General features: G+C 41.2%; 1 protein-coding gene across 1 annotated transcript in view; it reads left to right on the top strand.

Annotated features, from left to right (window-relative positions):
• Positions 1 to 4,262: 4,262 nt before the first annotated feature.
• The window catches only part of adra1d (adrenoceptor alpha 1D), a 29,874-nt gene continuing 11,399 nt past the window's right edge, over positions 4,263 to 22,737 (top strand). Inside the window, exon 1 of the mRNA XM_060917188.1 lies at positions 4,263 to 5,487. Within this exon, the coding sequence (XP_060773171.1) occupies positions 4,560 to 5,487 (928 nt within the window). The 5' untranslated portion in view covers positions 4,263 to 4,559. The remainder of the gene's footprint in view (positions 5,488 to 22,737) is intronic.

Raw genomic sequence — 22,737 nt, 5'->3', positions numbered from 1 at the left:
CAACATCGTGTGTGGCACGTGGAATGTAAGGTCGTTGAAAGCAACAGGAAAACTCGAGGAACTTACTCACGAGATGGATAGGTACAACTGGAATATACTAGGTATAAGCAAGTTGAGATGGAAAGGTTGCGGTGAGACATCTAGTAAAGATGGGCATAAACTATACTATAGTGGTAGAGAGGATAAACATGAACATGGTGTTGGGTTTTTAATACATAAGGATACTAACATAGCAGTGATGGGCTGTCACCCAGTCTCTAGTAGGATTGTTACTATCCATCTGAAGGCCTCACCCTTCAACATCACTGTAGTCCAAGTATATGCTCCAACTACAAGTCATGATGATGATGAGGTAGAAGATTTTTATGACCAACTCCAAGAAGTTTTAAATGAGATTTCAAAGAAGGACATTGTCATTGTACAAGGGAACTGGAATGCAAAAGTAGGAAAGGACACATACAGTGACTGGAGTAGTGTACAGGGGCCTCACTGCAACTCTGAATCAAACGACAGAGGACTACGACTTCTGGAATTCGCTACCCACAATAACCTGGTCCTGGCAAATATGCTTGGCCGTCACAAGTAATCCAGGATGTGGACTTGGCACAGCCCAAGCGGTGAGCACCACAATCAAATTGACTACATTCTGGTAAAGAAACAATTTTGCACTAGCATTAACACTGGTAGAACGTGAACGTTTCCTGGGGCAGACATCGGAAGTGATCATGACTTACTGATGCTCTCCTTTCATCTCTGTCTGAAGACCATCAGGAAACCACAATTCACACGTTTCAGATTTAACTTGGAAAAACTTAAGGACCCACAGGTAGCTGAGACCTTCACGGCAACCATAGGGGGAAAATTTGCACCACTCCTAATTTTTAATGACGAGACTGACATTGAGCAGACTGTTACCAGACCATTGTGGAAACAGCCACCAAAATAGTTGGGAAAAACAGACCAAGGAAAAAGTCATGGATTACGCCAGAACTGCTGGATATGTGTGATGAAAGAAGGCAACTGAAAAAAAACCCACAAAGGGACTGCAGAGGGAGCACGTAAATACCGGTACAGAGAAGTGAACAACAGCATCAAGAAAGGAATGAGGAAAGCCAAACAGGAATGGATAGAAGATCAGTGCAAAGACATTGAAGACAGTCTGAATAAAAAACAATAGCAAAAAAGCATACCAACTTGTAAAGGACCTTACAAGCCCTAGACAAAGCAAAGTTTCCACTATACAGGACAAGAACAGGAAATGCCTAACAGAAGAGAAACAGATAATAGGAAGATGGACAGAATACTGTTTGGACTTGTACAACAAGACAGAAGGGGATCCCCATGTACTGAACGCTCCCAGGAGCCACAGTAGTGAGGATGACAGCACAGACTCAATCCTCAGAGAAGAGGTAGAAGAAAGAAGTAAGAGTTCCTCAGTTCTCCCTCTGAAGGATCCCTTGAGTTACCTTACTGTTAAACAGGAAGAAAATAATGGCCAAGAACAATCATTAGGAGTTTATACCACACTTACTTAGGTAATGCATGCAATCTTAGCAAAATGGTTCCTTGAAGGCTCTGTAAAGGTTCACTGGATAAGTAATGGTTCTTAGATTCCAATAAAAGATTCTACTCTGAATGCTTTCTGATAAGAAAAACATTTTCCATTTTTGTCAGAGTTTTCCAAAAGGGTTTTTAAATCATCAGTGGAACTAGGTAGAACCATTTCTGCTGGAAGAACCCTTTGGAAGATACAATATAAATTTTCACTGCACCTCAAAACCGTTTTCAAGATCCTACAGAATTCTTATTGGCTAACCACGATGTGTGGAACTGTTGGATGGTTCTTCAAAAGATTTTTGGATCATTAAGGATAAATTTAGCTGACATAAAGGTACTATTAACACTTCCTGAAAAGGAAACCCTTTGCTGTAGACTTGTTTTCCTCTCAAACTATTTCCTTTCAGAGAGGATTCCAAGGAGAACAATCAAAAAGCATCAAAGTAGAAACTTTCTTTGAAAGCCAAGGCCCATAGTTATCTACTGAAGCCTTTTTTTTTTCAATGAGCGTACATCTGTATTTACTGGATTAACTAACACCTAAAACCAAATGATTGGTAATTACTTTGTTACAGATCTGTCCCCTCTGGAGTTGTTAGCCCCTCATCTTCAGCCCCCGGGGGTATCATAAAGAACCATCCCTTTAGGTTTTTAGCTTTGTGTATTGAACCCAGGGGCAGCAGCTGCACTGCGTCATTGTAAACAGATCACTGTGTTACTTTACATGTTATTACAAGGCTGGATAAATTCAGTCTTTGTGACTGAAGAGTCACAAAGACAACACTTTGTGTTCATGTCATGTCATAAAATAACCAACATTTTAAAAATAAATGAAGGGGTTTTAAAATTAGATAGTCATCTCATCATTTCATTATCTGTAGCCGCTTTATCCTGTTCTACAGGGTCGCAGGCAAGCTGGAGCCTATCCCAGCTGACTACGGGTGAAAGGCGGGGTACACCCTGGACAAGCCGCCAGGTCATCGCAGGGCTGACACATAGACACAGACAACCATTCACACTCACATTCACACCTACGGTCAATTTAGAGTCACCAGTTAACCTAACCTGCATGTCTTTGGACTGTGGGGGGAAACCGGAGCACCCAGAGGAAACCCACATGATTATTTAAATGTGTTTACAATATTTCCTGCAACTACTAAACATACAGCAAGTTTACAAAATCTGACTGAACTGCAATTATGAGACAGTGTTCCCAGTGACCAATCACTGATTACCACTGTTCCCAATAAATAACCACTGATCACCACTGTCCCCAGTAAATAATCACTGATCACCACTGTCCCCAACAACCAATAACTCATAAACACTATCACCAACAACCAATAACTCATCACCACTTTCCCCAACAACCAATAACTAATCATGATGATCCCCAAAATGAACAACTCATCACCATCAGCCCCAACAACCAATCACTGATCACCACTTTCCCCAACAATTGATAGCTTATAGCCACTATCACCGACAACCAATAACTCATCACCACTTTCTCCAACAACCAATCACTGATCACCACTATCCCCAACAACAAATCACTGATCACCAGTTCCCCAACAACCAATCACTGATCACCACTGTCCCGAACAACCAATAACTCATGACCACTATCACAGACCACCAATATCTCATTACCACTTTCCCCAACAACCAATAACTAATCACTATGATCCCCAAAAAATTATAATTCATCACCATTAGCCCCAACAACCAACCACTGATCACTGCTATGCCCAACAACAAATCACTGATCACCACTGTTCCCAATAACCACTGATCACCACTGTTTCCAATAATCACTGATCGCTACCATCCCCAACAACCAATAACTAATCACCATGATCTCCAACAACTAATAACTTACCACCATTATCCACAACAACCAATCACTGATCACCACTTTTCCCAATGACCAGTCACTGATTACCGCTATCCCCAACAACCAATCGCTGATCACCACTGTTCCCAAAAACAATCACTGATCACCACCATCCCCAACAACCAATAACTCTTCACTAATATCCATAACAACCAATCACTGATTACCACTATCCCCAACAACAAATCACTGATCACCATTTTCCCAATAAACAATCCCTGATCACCACTATCCCCAACAACCAATAACGTATCACCATTATCCCCAACAACCAATAACGTATCACCATTATCCCCAATAACCAATCACTGATCATCACTGTTCCCAATAACTGATCACTACTGTTCCCAATAACCCATAACTTATCGCCACTCTTACTAACAACCAATCACTGACCGCCTCTGTCCTCAACGACCAATCACTGATCACCACTGTTCCCAATAACCAATCACTGACCACTTTGGATAGAATTCTGTATGCAAATAAATAGCGTATGGAAATTATATTTTATTCAAAGTGTCCTCAGAAGAGCTTCCTCCATGTGACACGTTTTCCTATGCAAGTGAACATGATGATGGAATCAATACGCAAATGGTGTATTGCATGACGTCATCTGGCGACTTCGAATGAGTTTTTGAGCATGCATTAGCTATTTTCCCTTGAAGGCACTTTGCAGCCCTGTTCCAGTGCTCCTCGAGCGCTCCAGTCCCTCTGTTGGTGGTGTTATGAAGTGCACGATTGGCGTGGCGCGTCACTAATTTGGGAGGAGAACCTGTTCACAGGGTTACGCGCAGCCAGTGTGGAGAGCGCGAGCCACTTCCAGCAGTGACGAACCTGCCACCCGCGCTCTACCTCAGCACGCAGAATGAGGCACAGGGTGCAGACTCGGACCTGAGAGAAGATTCAGGGATGCTTTTCAAAACGATAAAGCGCTGAAGTGACACTTGAGCGAAAAGGAGGAAATGGATGGAAGGATGGATAGAAGGATGGAAGGATGCGCGTTTCTGTCTCAGCTTTGGAAAAGGAAAGTGTGCTTGCTGCGCTTTAAAATGAGACTCGCTGCCTGAGGAACACACGTACAAACTTTTCTTTATGGAGTTTCAAAATGACATTGTTTAATCTGAACCAGAGTGATGATGCGCTCAATCTGTCCTTCTCCGAGATCTCCAACAGCAGCGGAAACGCCACGTGCGCCGGCACCGTGCTGGACGCGCAGGTCGTGGCGGTGGGAATCTTCCTGGCTGTCTTCATCCTGGCTGCGATCGTCGGGAACATTTTGGTCATCCTGTCTGTTCTGTGCAACAAACACTTGCAGACAGTGACCAACTTCTTTATAGTCAATTTAGCCATCGCGGATTTGCTCCTGAGCGTCGTGGTGTTGCCCTTCTCCGCGTCTCTGGAGGTGTTTGGATGCTGGGTGTTTGGACGCGTCTTTTGCAACATCTGGGCTGCTGTGGACGTGCTGTGCTGCACCGCGTCCATCCTCAGCCTGTGCGTCATCTCCATAGACCGATACATAGGAGTCAAGTACTGCCTCAAATACCCCACGATCATGACCGAACGCAAAGCCGGGGTCATCCTGGTGCTTGTCTGGGTCTCCTCGGTGGTCATCTCGGTGGGGCCGCTTTTAGGCTGGAAGGAACCTCCGCCGTCGGATGAGAGCATCTGCAGCATCACTGAGGAACCCGGTTACGCGCTGTTCTCCTCGCTGTTCTCCTTCTACCTCCCGCTCATGGTCATCCTCGTCATGTACTTTCGGGTGTATATCGTGGCCCGGAGGACCACCAAGAGCCTGGAAGCAGGCGTGAAGCGAGAAAGGAACAAATCCATGGAGGTGGTGCTGCGGATCCACTGCCGGAGCTCACCGGAGGACGCAGGCGCGGGTTCCAAAACCAAGAACCATCCGCTGCGCAGCTCGCTCTCCGTGCGCCTCATGAAGTTCTCCAGAGAGAAGAAAGCAGCCAAAACCCTGGCCATCGTGGTCGGGATGTTCATTGTGTGTTGGCTGCCTTTTTTCTTCGTCTTGCCTTTAGGTAGGTGATGTTTTATGTCTGTGTGTGTGTGTGTGTGTGTGTGTCCGCGCGTAAAGGAGCAGTACTGAATTACCGAGCACTAATTGTGGACTGAATTAGCTCTCAAAAATGTCCATCAGTTCTATGTTTTGTTCTATTTCGATTCAAGATTGCAACTTTTTTTTAACTATTGATCATTTGTTGGATCTCATATCTTATTTTCATTTATTATTTGCTCTCTTGAGAAGAGACAATTCAGTGCACAGTCATGCATCAGCAGAAAGATTTTTGTTTTTTATATTTTTTACACTTTAACACGGATTTTTTAATTATTTTTCAAGTTTATAGCTATATTTTGCTCTTTTGAACACGCACTGTATATAATGACTTGCACAGTCGTGCTTCAGAAGATTTTTTCTTTTGTGAAAATTTAGCACTATTATTATTATTATTATTATTATTATTATTATTATTATTATTATTATTATTATCTCATCTCATTACCTCTAGCCACTTTATTTATTATTATTATTATTATTATTATTATTATTATTATTATTATTTAAGCAATAATAGATAATCAGCTGCACATTCATGCAACACACAAGGCTTTTTTGGTTGTTGTTTTTTTTTCTGCATCTTCTTTTTGCATTTGAAACTCTGAAACTCAGACTGAGCAAACTCTCCAGTGTGGAATAAACAAATTAACAACTACAGAGTGTAATCCGGTCATTGCAGTCCATTTGAGCCTCATAAGCATTAATTAAACATTGTGGATTTGCTACTGTATGAGCATTAGACTGAGGCGAGTGCAGCTGTGTGTAATCCTCCTGTACTCCAACACGGATAGAAAAGCAATTATGTTGAAGCATTATGCTATGCACACACATACCTACAGAGATACTGAATTCATGCACATGCAGAACTTTGCACACATGCATACTGATATAAATACCTCTAAATACATAACTGCATGTACATAAACAAGCAGAAACAAAATAAGCTCTTTCTTCATGAACTCATGATACTTTGGAAGGCTCAATGTTCATGAACATCACTTTAGGAACTTAATTAGACCTTAAGAACTGCTGATACACCACTGAGCTTCCACACTGCTGTTCCTCAGGGAACAGAATGTTCCTGTGTTCCTGACAGATTTAAATAAATAACAGAGAGTGGGGTTGGGTTTCATCGCTGGTAGCCTCCAGAACATGAACTTCACATGTAAATAATCAGATAATTCTTCACTTTTTTCACACATGGACTTTTCATGCGTTTACATTTTCCTCTTTGACTATATTAGGAACTTTTAAGTGCTCTAAGCAAGCTTGTAGTACTCGAGTCCGACTCGTGCCTTAATTTTAAGGACTTGTCACTTGACTTGGACTTGAGCATTAATGACTCAGATTTGGACTCGGACTCGTGCATTAACTGCATTTGGACTCATAAATTGGAGACGAGGACTCCGATTTTTTTCTTTATTTTTTGTGACATGCCATAATAATTTGGCATAAGATATTTATATCTACATAATTTTTTATACTAAATTTATGCAAGAGAATGCACATTCACCTGTTCATACGTGATGTTCAGGAACAAGCTAACGTGAATGGCGCTAAAATGTTTGGAGAGAAACCCCTAGGATTGTCCACTTTGTTTATACAGACTTCTCGTGCAGTGGGAAAAAATGCACTGCTGTTTGTTCCATATGTAGAAGAACTATCGAGGAGAGGACGGGGACAACCTCGAACTTCAATCATCATTTGGCAAGACTCCACCCAGAGAAGTCAGGGACATGCTATGTTCATTGCTCTGTTGATAGCAGGGCTTGCTGACCGATGAACTAGCTAGTGTTAACCCTCTTTCATGTTATTTGCCCTGTTGATAGTGGGCGGGGCTTGTTGAGCAATGAACAAGCTTTTTATCTGTAGCCTATTCACTAAAATGGGGCAGTCAAGCAGAAACGTTAGTCCAACACAGCAGCAGAGATGCTTTCACATAAAGGCAGCAACAGCCGTCGTCAAATGGGACGGTTGGAGTCTTGTTCTTGGACTCGACTCGGATCAATAGTAGACTCGACTCGGATTCAACTCAAAATTTTCTTTAATGACTTGGACTTGTCTTGGACATGAACACTAGGGACTCAAGAGTGGGCTCAGACTCGAAGTTTAGTGATTCGACTACAACACTGGTTCTAAGTATGGTTATCCTGCTCAAGGAACCCTTCAAGGTTCCAAGTACAACTGTGAAACAGTGGTTCCCTATTGAAACAAATTCCACATTGGCTCGCTTAGGAGGATAGTTCTTCACTTGCCAGTAGAACCTGTGTTTGGGTGCTTAATGATCAAATGAACCTATAAGAATCTTTTTGCGTGTACCAAGAACCATGATAGTTTCGCTAAATTTTAAAGGCAGGTTCTAGGTATTAGGATTCTTGGTATGAAAAGTATCAATAATTTGGATTTTGTACTGCACACATACCCAAAGGGTTCTCATTTTCTAAAAAGTGTTCTCTTTAGAAGCAAAGGACCCTTAACTATCCAAGGAACCCTTGAGGAACATGTTTAAGTAACTGTTAAATCTCTATTGAAAGATTCCCTCATTGTGACAAGCCATGTCTTCAATGAACCACAGAAAAACCTTTTAACTCCATGGATCTTTAACTCCATAGATCTGTGAAGCTGTAGACCTGAATGCCTGCTATGTGTCCAGGTAGAAATCTTACTTTTTCTGTAGAACCCTACAGTAGAGTTTCCCTTTTAGAAACAATTACAAATACAACTCTTTTAGCAATCTAAGAACCATGAACTATCTAAAGAACCCTTGAGATCTTCTGGCAAGTCTTGCATTAAGCTGTGGACCAGGATCCATGGAGTTAAAATGTTCTTCTGTGGTTCATTGATGAAATGGCTTGTCACAATGAGGGAATCTTTCAGTGTTTTATGTAGAACTGTATAACAGGGTTCTTATCAGAAAGTTTTTCATGGAGAAGTCTTTCAGAAAGATATAAATCATTAACTATCAAAAAAAAAAACCTTGATGAAAGTTAATTGCTTGATGGACCTGAATGCTGAAAGAACTTTTTTTTTTTTTTTTTTGTGTGTGTGTGTGTGTGTGTTAGTGAAACATATAACCGGGTTCTGAGTGTAACAGTGTATCCTCTGTGCAATTATTTTGTGACAGCTTTGCATTTTGTACTCCCATGTGTTTTCATAATGGATTGACAGCTTTATCATGCATACCAAAATAAAAATGCCTAGCCGAGCGGAAACAGTTGACAGGAACCTGGAGAACCTATCTGTAAATTCTCTGATTTATGAAGGGCATGAAGAAGGCTTTTATGGGCCAAAGCTTTCTCGACATTGCATAACAAACAGCATCACGTTCAGTGTTAATTACAGTAATGTACGCCTGGCCATGACTTAACCTTCTAGCCCTTATTGCATCCATGAGTGATTTTTACTTGGAGACACCATTAATTAATCAGGGTTAAAGGATTTTATGCATTGAAAGTGGAAATAATCTAAAGGATGAAGGCACAAAAGCCAAGATGCCATTCACACAACATATCCAATTAGCCATGAGCGCGATAATTAAACTCTGCCCAGAATGAATACAATAAAACCAGGCTTAAAATTAAATATGTTAAAGATATTTCTCAAAAGTCCGAAGGAAATAGTCGTGATTAACAGTGATTATATAATATTGTCAAATTTCAGAGTTTAGCAAAGTTCTAACAAGATTAGCAAAATTCTTGAATTACTCTGGATCAATTTTAACTGAATTATGTTGGTCTTCTTTGGCCAGTGGTGCATTTCCCACATGCACACACATGCATGACTCATAATTATACCCATGCCTTTTAGTATTTTGCTCACGTTCCTTGCAAGCCCAACCTGATAGCATCTCAGGGTGAGGTTTGAGCAAACAGTGTGGTAGAAATTCCACAATAATGCAGACCGGAGACCGTGATAGCAAAATCTTTTCCATTGCCAGAGGTTAGCATGTTGCCGATGGATATTAGTCTGAGATTTGCCAATAAATATCCCCAACTATTCCCCTCTGACCTGCTTTGTATTTTGCCGTAATCATACTGAGTTGAAGAGGGCAGTCAAGACAAAACCAAACACACACACACACACACACACACACACACACACACACACACACACACACACACACACACACACGCAAAGAGCTTCAGGCAAAGAAAAAAGTGTGGAGGCCAAAATAAGCAGAATTAGGTCACTTATTTTTGTCTGAGAATTTTGCAGAAAAAAAAGGATTATTTCTATACCTTCTGATTCAAGATTCCTTCAGTAGAACCTTTGTTTAGGGTTCATAATTGGATTGTAAAATGAGATGTCTTCGAAAAGCAGCAACTAAGACCCAGCAAGACAAAATAAGGAACGAAGAGATAAGAAAATGGTGGGCGCAACACCAGTCCTCACTCACATCCAGTGACAAAGAATCAAGTGGTTTGGTCATCTCAACAGACTGTCGATCCACCATACAGCATTCAGAGACTATTATATGAGAAGCCCAGAGACCTGAGCCTGAGGATGCCTTCGTAAACACTGGACTGATGGCATGAGAGAGACCCTCAGTATCAATCACCTGTCTACTACCGAAGCCACACACCAAGCCTTTGACAGGCATCTCTTGCCCCTTTTCCACCAAAGCAGTTCCAGGGTTGGTTTGGGGCCAGTGCTTAGTTTGGAACCGGGTTTTCTGTTTCCACTGGCAAAGAACTGGCTCTGGGGCCAGAAAAACCGGTTCCAGGCTAGCACCAACTCTCTGCTGGGCCAGAGGAAAGAACCGCTTACGTCAGCGGGGGGGCGGAGTTGTTAAGACCAACAACAATAACAAGACCACGAAAGATCGCCATTTTTAAGTGACGAGAAGCAGCAGCTGTACAAACGCGAAGTCATCCATTATTATTATTGTTGTTGTTGTTGCTGCTGCTGCTTCTTCCGTGTTGTTTTTGCTTCGATATTCACGCCAAGGTTTATGCAAACGTAGCGACGTAACTGACGTCTACAGCGACGTAATGACATATACAACGACGTAACTGACGTATACAGCGACGTAATGATGTGGCTCCACTTAGCACCGCAAGCTATGGAAAAGCAAACTGGTTCTCAGCTGGCTTGCAAGTTGAACGAGTTGTGAACCAGCACCAGCACTGGCCCCAAACCAGCCCTGGAACTGATTTGGTGGAAAAGGGGTATCTGTCTCTTCATGACACCACTAAGTACAAGTGGAAGATAAAGTAATTGGACCAACACGCCGCACCCAAGCACATTTGACCTCCAAAGTCTGGTTCGTTTACTCGTGTGATCACAGTGTACTGCACTCAAGTGCAGTTCACTTGGCTCACTTAGAAGAGATGCACTCAGGCACGGTTTAGTTGGGCTCATGCACAGTGTAATCGCTAACCATACAGAACTTGAACATGATAGCATGCACTTTTCAATTCACTGGAGAATATTTTGGTCTGGTGCTGTCCTTATTGATGAAAGTGAATTGTAGTCGATGAGTAAAGCTGCATTGTGATGACATAAGTGCTCTTGGGACTGGAACATAAAGCGCAATGTGAGTGCAGGTGAGCTGGGGAGTGGGGAGGAGGGACAGTCACTCTCGGGAGTGGTAAAAAGCAATCGAGTATGCTCTCAAAGACCACAGTAATCCCTTTGAGGTAGAGGTGTACGTTGGGATTGGGATGCCAATCCAAGGACCCAGGAAAAAGTCAAGGACGGGGCATTGTTTATATTTTATATTTATGTGAATAGTGAGATCAAGAGTATCAAGAATGTTGGAAGGACTGGTTAAGTATGTCTATGGGAGTGGGTGGGACTGGTCAAGAGAGTCTTTTGGTGTGGACATGACTGGTCAAGAGAGTCTTGTGAGAGTGAACAGGATTGGCCAGAAGTATTTGTGCTGAGTGGATAAAGAGTGTGTTTTGGAGCAGGTAGAACTGGTTAGAATTCCTTCAGGAGGGTACACACATGTTGCTTGTACATTGGGAACCAAGCCAATCCTGTTATTAAATGTTTAATTTCTAGGATTCTTCAAGGTTTCTTCAGGTACAGTGGCATGTAAAAGTTTGGGCACCCTTACTGAAAATGTCTGTTACTGTGAATAGTTAAGTGAGCAGAAGATAAACTGATCACCAAAAGGCATAAAGGTAAAGGCGACACATTTCTTTTCAGAGTTTTCTGCAAGATTTATGTATTATTTTTGTTTTGTACAATTGGAGAGTGAAAAAAGAAAAGGAACACCATGCGAAAGTTTGGGCACCCCAATACATTTGAGTTCTCAGGTAACTTTTACCAAGGTTCCAGACCTTAATTAGCTTATTGAGCTGTGGCTTGTTCAAATTCTTCGTTAGGAAAGGTCAGATGATGCAGATTTCAAAGCTGTATAAATTCTCTGACTCCTCAAACTTGTCCCTAAAATCAACAGCCATGGGCTCCTCTAAGCAACTCCCTCACATTCTCATCTCATCTCATTATCTGTAGCCGCTTTAACCTGTTCTACAGGGTCGCAGGCAAGCTGGAGCCTATCCCAGCTGACTACGGGCGAAAGGCGGGGTACACCCTGGACAAGTCGCCAGGTCATCACAGGGCTGACACATAGACACAGACAACCATTCACACTCACATTCACACCTACGGTCAATTTAGAGTCACCAGTTAACCTAACCTGCATGTCTTTGGACTGTGGGGGAAACCGGAGCACCCGGAGGAAACCCACACGGACACGGGGAGAACATGCAAACTCCACACAGAAAGGCCCTCGCCGGCCATGGGGCTCGAACCCGGACCTTCTTGCTGTGAGGCAACAGCGCTAACCACTACACCACCATACCACCCCCCTCCCTTGCATTCTGAATAATAAAATAATTGATGCTCACAAAGCAGGAGACGGCTACAAGAACGTAGCAAAGTGTTTTCAGGTAGCTGTTTCCTCATATTGTAATGTTATTAAGAAATGGCAGTTAACAGAAACAGTGGAGATCAAGGTGAGGTCTGGAAGATGAAGAAAACTTTCTGAAAGAACTGCTCGTTGGATTGCTAGAAAGGCAAATAAAAACCCCTGTTTGACTGCAAAAGACCTTCAGAAAGATTTAGCAGACCCTGAAGTGGTGGTGCACTGTTCTACTATGCAGCGATACCTGAACAAATATGACCTTCATGGAAGAGTCATCAGAAGAAAACCTTTCCTGTGTCTTAGCCACAAAATTCAGCATCTGAAGTTTGCAAATGAACATCTAAATAAGCCTGATGCATTTTGGAAACAAGTCCTGTGGACTGATGAAATCAAAATCAAACTTTTTGGCCACAATGTGCAAAGGTATGTTTGGAGAAAAAAGGGTGCCAAATTCCAGGAAAAGAACACCTCTCCAACTCTGAAGCATGGGTGTGGATCAATCATGCTTTGGGGTTGTGTTGCAGCCAGTGGCACAGGGCACATTTCATTGGTCGAGGGAAGCATGGATTCAAATAAATACCAGCAAATTCTGGAAGCAAACATCACACCATCTGTAAAAAAAAGTTGAAGTTAAAAAGAGGATGGGTCCTACAATAAGATGATGATCCAAAACACACCTCAAAATCTCCAATGGAATACCTCAAGAGGCACAAGCTGAAGGTTTTGCCCTGACCCTCACAGTCCCCTGACCTAAACATCATTGAAAATCTGTGGATAGATCTCAAAAGAGCAGTGCATGCAAGGCAGCCCAAGAAACTTGTAGAACTGGAAGCCTTTTGCAAGGACAAATGCACGAAAATCCCCCAGGTAAGAACTGAAAGATTATTAGCTGGCTACAAAAAGTGTTTACAAGCTGTGATACTTGCCAAAGGGGGTGTTACTAGGTACTAACCATGCAGGGTGCCCAAACTTTTGCTTCAGGCCCTTTTCCTTTTTTGTCATTTTGAAAATGTAAAAGATAAAAATAAAAAAAATTGTTTTTGCTTAAAATATTAAGGGAATGAGTCATCTTTAACTTTATGCCTTTTGGAGATCATTTCATCTTCAACTTGCTTAACTGTTCACACTAACAGCAATTTTGACCAGGGGTGCCCAAACTTTTGCATACCACTGTGGTTATGGGTTGTTAACTTCATAAAATGGCCCTACTTTGATTTTTTTTTTTTCGAATATGGAAACACTTAATGATTGATTTCTAAGTAGGACCCTTCAGGGTTCACACAGAAAGATAAAGATCTTGTAAGGGTTTTAGATTTAACCTTTAGATACATGTTGGCCAAGGTATGCATTTGTATCATGCTGTTGTAGGGTTCTACATAAAACCTTTCAAGGTTGCTCCATAGGTGCACTCTGAAGACCCATTTAGGATTTAGGGTGCTACCTGGAACATTTTCTAAAGTGTTGTGATTTATTTGGTGCTCCATGAAGCTACTCACCACACTAGCAGTGTTTTGAAAATGAAGCTCCTGCCATTCTTGAACGTTCCCCAAAATCCACAAAAATTAAAGAGACCTCAAATATTTATGTAGTTACCGAAGGACAAAGCAAACTACCCATGAAATTAGTGAGACATTTCACAGATTTGGAGTAAAGCATAAAGTTGCTGCATTCATAGAAAGTAAAACTAAATCAAAAATCCTACAGGGTGCTTCAGCTTCAAGAGTGTTTTCTTTTCATTGAGGTTTTGAAGTAAATCCCCTTCAGGAAGTGAAGAACCCTTGAAGAACCTTTTTCCCCCTCAAAGTGTTGTGTAGTAGTTTTGCTCCTCTGGGACAGAAAACGTGGATATTGCATTGCATAGTTATTCAAGTGAATAGAATTGAAAAGTAGTAAAAGATGATAGACACAACCAAAATAAATCAGCTACTGAGGTTCTTCTGAATCTGCAGCAGAACACATTTATAACCAGTTTCAAATGGTTATAATTGCAAAGAAATATTTCAACTTTAGGATAATTTTTATCTCTATAAAAGCCCTTTAAAAATAACTATGAAAAATGTAAATATTTCTATGGGACTCGATAAATACATTTAATATCCATGAAATATTTTATATAAGTAGCTGTGGCCTAATATTCCAATGAGCATTCTTGAAGTACAGCCACAATCGGAGACATGACTCAAGCAGCTGAAGAGGAGTTTAACTTTCGCTCCAGAAGTCATCTTTTGCTTTGCAGGCTAGCTTTCATTTAATTTAGCCTGCTAGGGTAGGCTAATTTTCCTCATTATTTTAGTTTTCTGTAGCAATCGTCTTCTTTTACTGGTTAGGTTAGTGTTCATGTATGACATTAGATGTTAATTAGCGAGACCAGCTTACAGTTATTTGTTGCTCATTATGGGTACGTTCAAAATGGCAGAAATGCTGTCTCAAGGGGGTGTTGAACATGACAGCAAAGTCTAAAGGACCAGTTGAAACTGACCGATCTGTCATTTCCTGTCTTTGAAAATGCCTTCAAACTACCTCCAGTTAAAGGCTTCATCAGTGTAGCCTCGATGTTGCCTATTACCCATAAATCTGTGTGGCGGCTCTCTAAAGTAACAGAATTAAATAATGGTTGATGAAGCTTCACAGAAAAAGTGAATTCATATACAAATGGAATTTTGAGGGTGTTTGTTTTGCTTAGATTTTGGAAAAGTTACCAAGAAATAAGCATTGTACTATCTTGAACCCTGTGAATGTAAGGCTACAATCACACTACAGCTCACGATGCTTTGTGATTGATTATCAATGAAAAGCTATTTTGGTGGTAATGCTTTCCTGAGCTTCTGGAAGTATTCCTAAACCCACCTGCAAGTGTTTGCCACTTAGTTTGCTGACGAAAACATCCCCACCAAATTTCAATGCATGCACTGAAATTGTTCACATTTTTGGCCACTCATGAAGTGGAGACACACCAAAAAACAACTCGCGGAACTCGGAAAACATTCTCCGTGTATTGCACAGTTGGTGGTGATGAGACCAATTTTTCATCACCAAGTATTTGCAAATTAAACCCATCATGAGCTGGAGCATGACCAAGGCCTGACCACATGATTTGTTAGGCATCTGTTTGCCAACTAGCTAACATTTGCAAGCTCACTCGAAACTAACAAGTTTAGTTCTGGTGTGCTGACGTCACGCATGGCATGCTGATGTCACATGTCACTGCAAACACTATCCAAAAAGAAAATTTGAAGCAAACGTTCTTAAAAGATGCCTTCATTCAAAAGTTCTGCCTTATGAGACACCTGTCTGTTACGGCACCATAGCAACAAGGCAGCAGTCTCTCATTTTGAATTCACCCTAAGTTTGTTTCTCGAATCTTCTTTCGTTAGGTTAGCTTGAGGTCACTAGTTTCCGTTTACTTGCCAGATTCGTTTCATCCACTTCGCCAGCTAATTTACGCTAATTTGCTTTCATTTGCTATGTAATCATTGGGATGCATCATTTTGATAAACAGTGTGCTGGTGGATCTTATGAATGCTTGATCCAAGAATAGCTCCGCCCACTTTACATTAAAGGAACAGAAATTCAGTGACCGACATGTAGACATTGGAAAGTGGCCAAGTCATGTGTATACTTTGGACCGCAGATTGTAAAAGCAACATTAACCTGATTAGACAGCAGTCACATACTTATGGCTGACTGGAACCAAAAACAAAAACAACATATTCATTCATTTTCTTCCTTGTCTTCTTTTGACTGTTCATGCCTGACTGTGTTTGTCCTGAATCATCGGTTAATGTTCTGTTTAAGCCGTGTTAATATTCGCATCTGTATTTAACAAGTCGAAGAAACAAGCTGCTCCAGGCTAAATCAGAGGGCCTGGGATGCCATGCTGATATTTTATTAAGGTTCATAACTGCATTTTGTGAGTAATGTGTTTTTATTTTTCCCATACCACTGAGAACACCCCGCTGTGAAGAATTTATAAAAATATCATGCCAAGGGAAATAATTAAATCAGGCCAAGGCCAAACTTAACTGAAGGCTATTTGTCCACATTTTATGAAGATTCTAAAAATGCATGTAAAATGTAATGTGGCCATATTTCTGTCATCGAACAAGCAACAAGCACCAGAGCTTTAACAGGAGTATTGTTTCATATTTACTTGTCCATATCCAACAAAATAAAGTTTATGTTTTTAATGTAGTATACAGTGGTGCTTGAAAGTTTGGGAACCCTTTAGAATTTTCTATATTTCTGCATAAATATGACCTAAAACATCATCAGATTTTCACACAAGTCCTAAAAGTAGATCAAGAGAACCCAGTTAAACAAATGAGACAAAAATATTATACTTGGTAATTTATTTATTGAGGGAAATGATCCAATATTACATGTCTATGAGTGGCAAAAGTATATGAACCTTTGCTTTCAGTATCTGGTGTGACCCCCTTGTGCAGCAATAACTGCAACTAAACGTTTCTGGTAACTGTTGATCAGTCCTGCACACCGGCCTGGAGGAATTTTAGCCCATTCCTCCATACAGAACAGCTTCAACTCTGGGATGTTGGTGGGTTTCCTCACATGAACTGCTCGCTTCAGGTCCTTCCACAACATTTCTATTGGCTTAAGGTCAGGACTTTGACTTGGCCATTCCAAAACATTAACTTTATTCTTCTTTAACCATTCTTTGGTAGAACGACTTGTGTGCTTAGGGTCATTTTCTTGCTGCATGACCCACCTTCTCTTGAGATTCAGTTCATGGACAGATGTCCTGACATTTTCCTTTAGACTTCGCTGGTATAATTCAGAATTTATTGTTCCATCAATGATGGCAAGCCACCCTGACCCAGATGCAGCAAAACAGCCCCAAACCATGATACTACCACCACCATGTTTCACAGATGGGATAAGGTTCTTATGCTGGAATGCAGTGTTTTCCTTTCTCCAAACATAACGCTTCTCATTTAAACCAAAAAATTCTATTTTGGTCTCATCCATCCACAAAACATTTTTCCAATAGCCTTCTGGCTTGTCCACATGATCTTTAGCAAACTTCAGATGAACAGCAATATTCTTTTTGGAAAGCAGTGGTTTTCTCCTTGCAACTTTGCCATGCACACCATTGTTGTTCAGTGTTCTCCAGATGGTGGACTCATGAACATTAACATTAGCCAATGTCAGAGAGGTCTTCAGTTGCTTAGAAGTTACCCTGGGGTCCTTTGTGACCTCGCCGACTATTACACGCCTTGTTCTTGGAGTGATCTTTGTTGGTCGAGCACTCCTACGGAGAGTAACAATGGTCTTGAATTTCCTCCATTTGTACACAATCTGTCTGACTGTGGATTGGTGAAGTCCAAACTCTTTAGAGATGGTTTTGTAACCTTTTCCAGCCTGATGAGCATCAACAACACTTTTTCTGAGGTCTTCAGAAATATCCTTTGTTTGTGCCATGATACACTTCCACAAACATGTGTTGTGAAGATCAGACTTTGACAGATCCCTGTTCTTTAAATAAAACAGGGTGCCCACTCACAATCTGATTGTCATCCCATTGATTGAAAACACCTGACTCTAATTTCACCTTCAAATTAACTGCTAATCCTAGAGGTTCACATACTTTTGCCAATCATAAATATGTAATTTTGGATCGTTTTCCTCAATAAATTAATGACCAAGTAAAATATTTTTGTCTCATTTGTTTAACTGGGTTTTCTTTATCTACTTTTAGAACTTGTGTGAAAATCTGATGATGTTTTAGGTCATATTTATGCAGAAATATAGAAAATTCTAAAGGGTTCACAAACTTTCAAGCACCACTGTATACTTCAAAGCTAAAAAAATATCTTTGCAAGGGAAAATATCATCAGCAAATGTGTCTCATGTTTCTTAATATAAGATTACTGTTCAATGAATATAAGATAATTAAGTACATTGATAGATATTTTATGGATTCCCAATCTGTACTGAGCAAAAATATCTGCAAGGAAAACATTTTCCAGCTTGAAACTTCTAAAAATGGCTAATTAGACTTAATTATCTAAAATTTGTTATAATGCTAAATTAAGAAATTAGACAAGAAATTGCAGATAAGCTTATTATCACTTCCTGCAGTGTCTCATCTCATCTCATTATCTCTAGCCGCTTTATCCTGTTCTACAGGGTCGCAGGCAAGCTGGAGCCTATCCCAGCTGACTATGGGTGAGAGGTGGGGTACACCCTGGACAAGGCATCAGATCATCATAGAGCTGACACATAAAGGTGGGGTTTACATTAGACCATATCAGTGGATCATCAGATTAACGTTTTTAAAAACGATTAGCGTGCACACAGCAACGCCAATACACGATTCGCGTGCACACAGCAACGCCAATACACGGATACGCTAATCACATGACTAATTCGGCACGTAAGTTGAAATGTGTCGGTGCGGCTCATCGCTTCCTCCTCAGCGGCTGCGCTCCAAATCACTCCGCCCTGAACAGCGAGTGCCCTCTGGAGGGTGCGCACTCCGGCCCTGCGCAGCTCACAGAGCGTGCAAGTGAAGTGCACGAGCAGTGATTCGGGACTGAGCCGCTGTGCGCAAGTCACTTACCACTTGCAAGTGGAAGGATGGCAAGCCTAAAGACAATCATAACTACACAATGGGCAGTATTTGCATCAGTATTTACAGTATTTTCATACTTTTATACTCTTTAATGAAAGGTGATACAAGGCGGAAGTCCACGCCGTTTTTCAGCAGTCGCGTCACATGACCAACGCCAGCGAATCAGGAAGGTGGATGCCACAGTGACGTTGTCCAATGACGACGCCAGCTAGAGCTCAGCACAGCGTATCTGCGTATCCATGTATTCTCAATGTTTACACAGCACCGGAGCTGACACGATCTGGATTGAATACGTGGACCCTGGCGGATTCCCGTTTCCCGGCGTTTCCAGGCGTTTTAATGTAAATGGACAGTGCATCCGCGAAGAAAACAAGACAGATACGGTCTAATGTAAACTTGGCCAAAGACAAACACCCATTCACACTCACATTCACACCTAGGGTCAATTTAGAGTTACCAATTAGCCTAACCTGCATATCTTTGGACTGCAGGGGAAACCGGAGCACCCAGAGGAAACCCACGCAGACACAGGGAGAACATGCAAACTCTACACAGAAAGGCTCCCGTTGGCCATTGGGCTTGAACCCAGAACCTTCTTGCTGTGAGACAACAGTGCTAACCACTACACCACCATGCCACCCCCATGCCATGGCTTAAAAAATAATGAAATTACAACCCTGATTCCAAAAAAGTTGGGACAAAGTACAAATTGTAAATAAAAACCGAATGCAATGATGTGGAAGTTTCAAAATTCCATATTTTATTCAGAATAGAACATAGATGACATATCAAATGTTTAGACTGAGAAAATGTATAATTTAAAGAGAAAAATTAGGTGATTTTAAATTTCATGACAACAACACATCTCAAAAAAGTTGGGACAAGGCCATGTTTCCCACTGTGAGACATCCCCTTTTCTCTTTACAACAGTCTGTAAACGTCTGGGGACTGAGGAGACAAGTTGCTCAAGTTTAGGGATAGGAATGTTAACTCATTCTTGTCTAATGTAGGATTCTAGTTGCTCAACTGTCTTAGGTCTTTTTTGTCGTATCTTCCGTTTTATGATGTGCCAAATGTTTTCTACGGGTGAAAGATCTGGACTGCAGGCTGGCCAGTTCAGTACCCGGACCCTTCTTCTACGCAGCCATGATGCTGTAATTGATGCAGTATGTGGTTTGGCATTGTCATGTTGGAAAATGCAGGGTCTTCCCTGAAAGAGACGTCGTCTGGATGGGAGCATATGTTGCTCTAGAACCTGGATATACCTTTCAGCATTGATGGTGTCTTTCCAGATGTGTAAGCTGCTCATGCCACACGCACTAATGCAACCCCATACCATCAGAGATGCAGGCTTCTGAACTGAGCGCTGATAACAACTTGGGTCGTCTTTCTCCTCTTTAGTCTGAATGACATGGCGTCCCTGATTTCCATAAAGAACTTCAAATTTTGATTCGTCTGACCACAGAACAGTTTTCCACTTTGCCACAGTCCATTTTAAATGAGCCTTGGCCCAGAGAAGACATCTGCATTTCTGGATCACGTTTAGATATGGCTTCTTCTTTGAACTATAGAGTTTTAGCTGGCAACGGCAGATGGCACAGTGAATTGTGATCACAGATAATGTTCTCTGGAAATATTCCTAAGCCCATTTTGTGATTTCCAATACAGAAGCATGCCTGTATGTGATGCAGTGCCATCTAAGGGCCCGAAGATCACGGGCACCCAGTATGGTTTTCCGGCCTTGACCCTTACGCACAGAGATTCTTCCAGATTATTTGAATCTTTTGATGATATTATGCACTGTAGATGATGATATGTTCAAACTCTTTGCAATTTTACACTGTCGAACTCCTTTCTGATATTGATCCAGTATTTGTTGGCACAGAATTAGGGGGATTGGTGATCCTCTTCCCATCTTTACTTCTGAGAGATGCTGCCACTCCAAGATGCTCTTTTTATACCCAGTCATATTAATGACCTATTGCCAATTGACCTAATGAGTTGCAATTTGGTCCTCCAGCTGTTCCTTTTTTGTACCTTTAACTTTTCCAGCCTCTTATTGCCCCTGTCCCAACTTTTTTGAGATGTTATGCTATCATGAAATTTCAAATGAGTCAATATTTGGCATGAAATTTCAAAATGTCTCACTTTCGACATTTGATATGTTGTCTATGTTCTATTGTGAATACAATATCAGTTTTTGAGATTTGTAAATTATTGCATTCCGTTTTTATTTCCAATTTGTACTTTGTCCCAACTTTTTTGGAATCGGGGTTGTAAATGTTTCCACATAAAAAAAAATACTATAAACAGCAGTAAGCCATAATAAATTAAACAAAGTCAATATTTGGTGTGAGACGACCCTTTGCTTTTAAAAAAAAATCGTAGTCTCAGGTACAATGAGTGCAGTTTTATAAGAAAATGAGCTGTAGGTTTTACTGAGCATCTTACAGAACCAGCCACAGTTCTTCTGGACACTTTGACTGTCACACTCACTTCTTAATTTTCCACCAAAACCCAGCAGCCTTCATTATGTTTTCTTTTTTCATCTGAAAAGTGCTCTCTTAAATAATATGCTGCTCAGATACAAACAGGTTTTTTTCTGTAACATTTAATTTTGTGCTGGAAAATGAATGTTTGGACTCTAAAATGTTTTTGTACTGACTCGATAATGTAGAAGTCTCATCTCATCTCATTATCTGTAGCCGTTTATCCTGTTCTACAGGGTCACAGGCAAGCTGGAGCCTATCCCAGCTGACTACGGGAGAAAGGTGGGGTACACCCTGGACAAGTCGCCAGGTCATCACAAGGCTGACACATAAGACACAGACGACCATTCACACTCACATTCACACCTATGGTCAATTTAGAGCCACCACTTAACCTAACCTGCATGTCTTTGGACTGTGGGGGAAACCGGAGCACCCAGAGGAAACCCACGCAGACATGGGAAGAACATGCAAACTCCACACAGAAAGGCCCAGCTCGAACCCGGACCTTCTTGCTGTGAGGCGACAGCGCTAACCACTACACCACCGTGCCGCCTTAATGTAGACGTCATAAAATAGAAATCTATAACAAAGTTTGGATGAAAAAAAGTGTGCCTAAGACTTTTGCACAGTACTGTATGTACAGTGGTGCTTGAAAGTTTGTGAATCCTTTAGAATTCTCTATATTTCTGCATAAATATGACCTAAAACATCACCAGATTTTTGCACAAGTCCTAAAAGTAGATAAAGAGAACCCAGTTAAACAAATGAGACAAAAATATTATACTTGGTCATTTATTTATTGAGGAAAATGATCCAATATTACATATCTGTGAGTGGGCACCCTGTTTTATTTAAAGAACAGGGATCTATCAAAGTCTGATCTTCACAACACTCTTGTGGAAGTGTATCATGGAACGAACAAAGGAGATTTCTGAGGACTTCAGAAAAAGCGTTGTTGATGCTCATCAGGCTGGAAAAGGTTACAAAACCATCTCTAAAGAGTTTGGACTCCACCAATCCACAGTCAGACAGATTGTGTACAAATGGAGGAAATTCAAGACCATTGTTACCCTCCCTAGGAGTGGTCGACCAACAAAGATCACTCCAAGAGCAAGGCATGTAATGGTCGATGAGGTCACAAAGGACCCCAGGGTAACTTCTAAGCAACTGAAGGCCTCTCTCACACTGGCTAATATTAATGTTCGTGAGTCCACCATCAGGAGAACACTAAACTACAATGGTGTGCATGGCAGG

The sequence above is a fragment of the Neoarius graeffei genome, chromosome 3 (genome assembly GCF_027579695.1).
Source record: "Neoarius graeffei isolate fNeoGra1 chromosome 3, fNeoGra1.pri, whole genome shotgun sequence".
NCBI lineage: Eukaryota > Metazoa > Chordata > Actinopteri > Siluriformes > Ariidae > Neoarius > Neoarius graeffei.
Note: the sequence above shows the minus strand (reverse complement) of the source record. Positions and strands in the feature narration are given on the sequence as shown.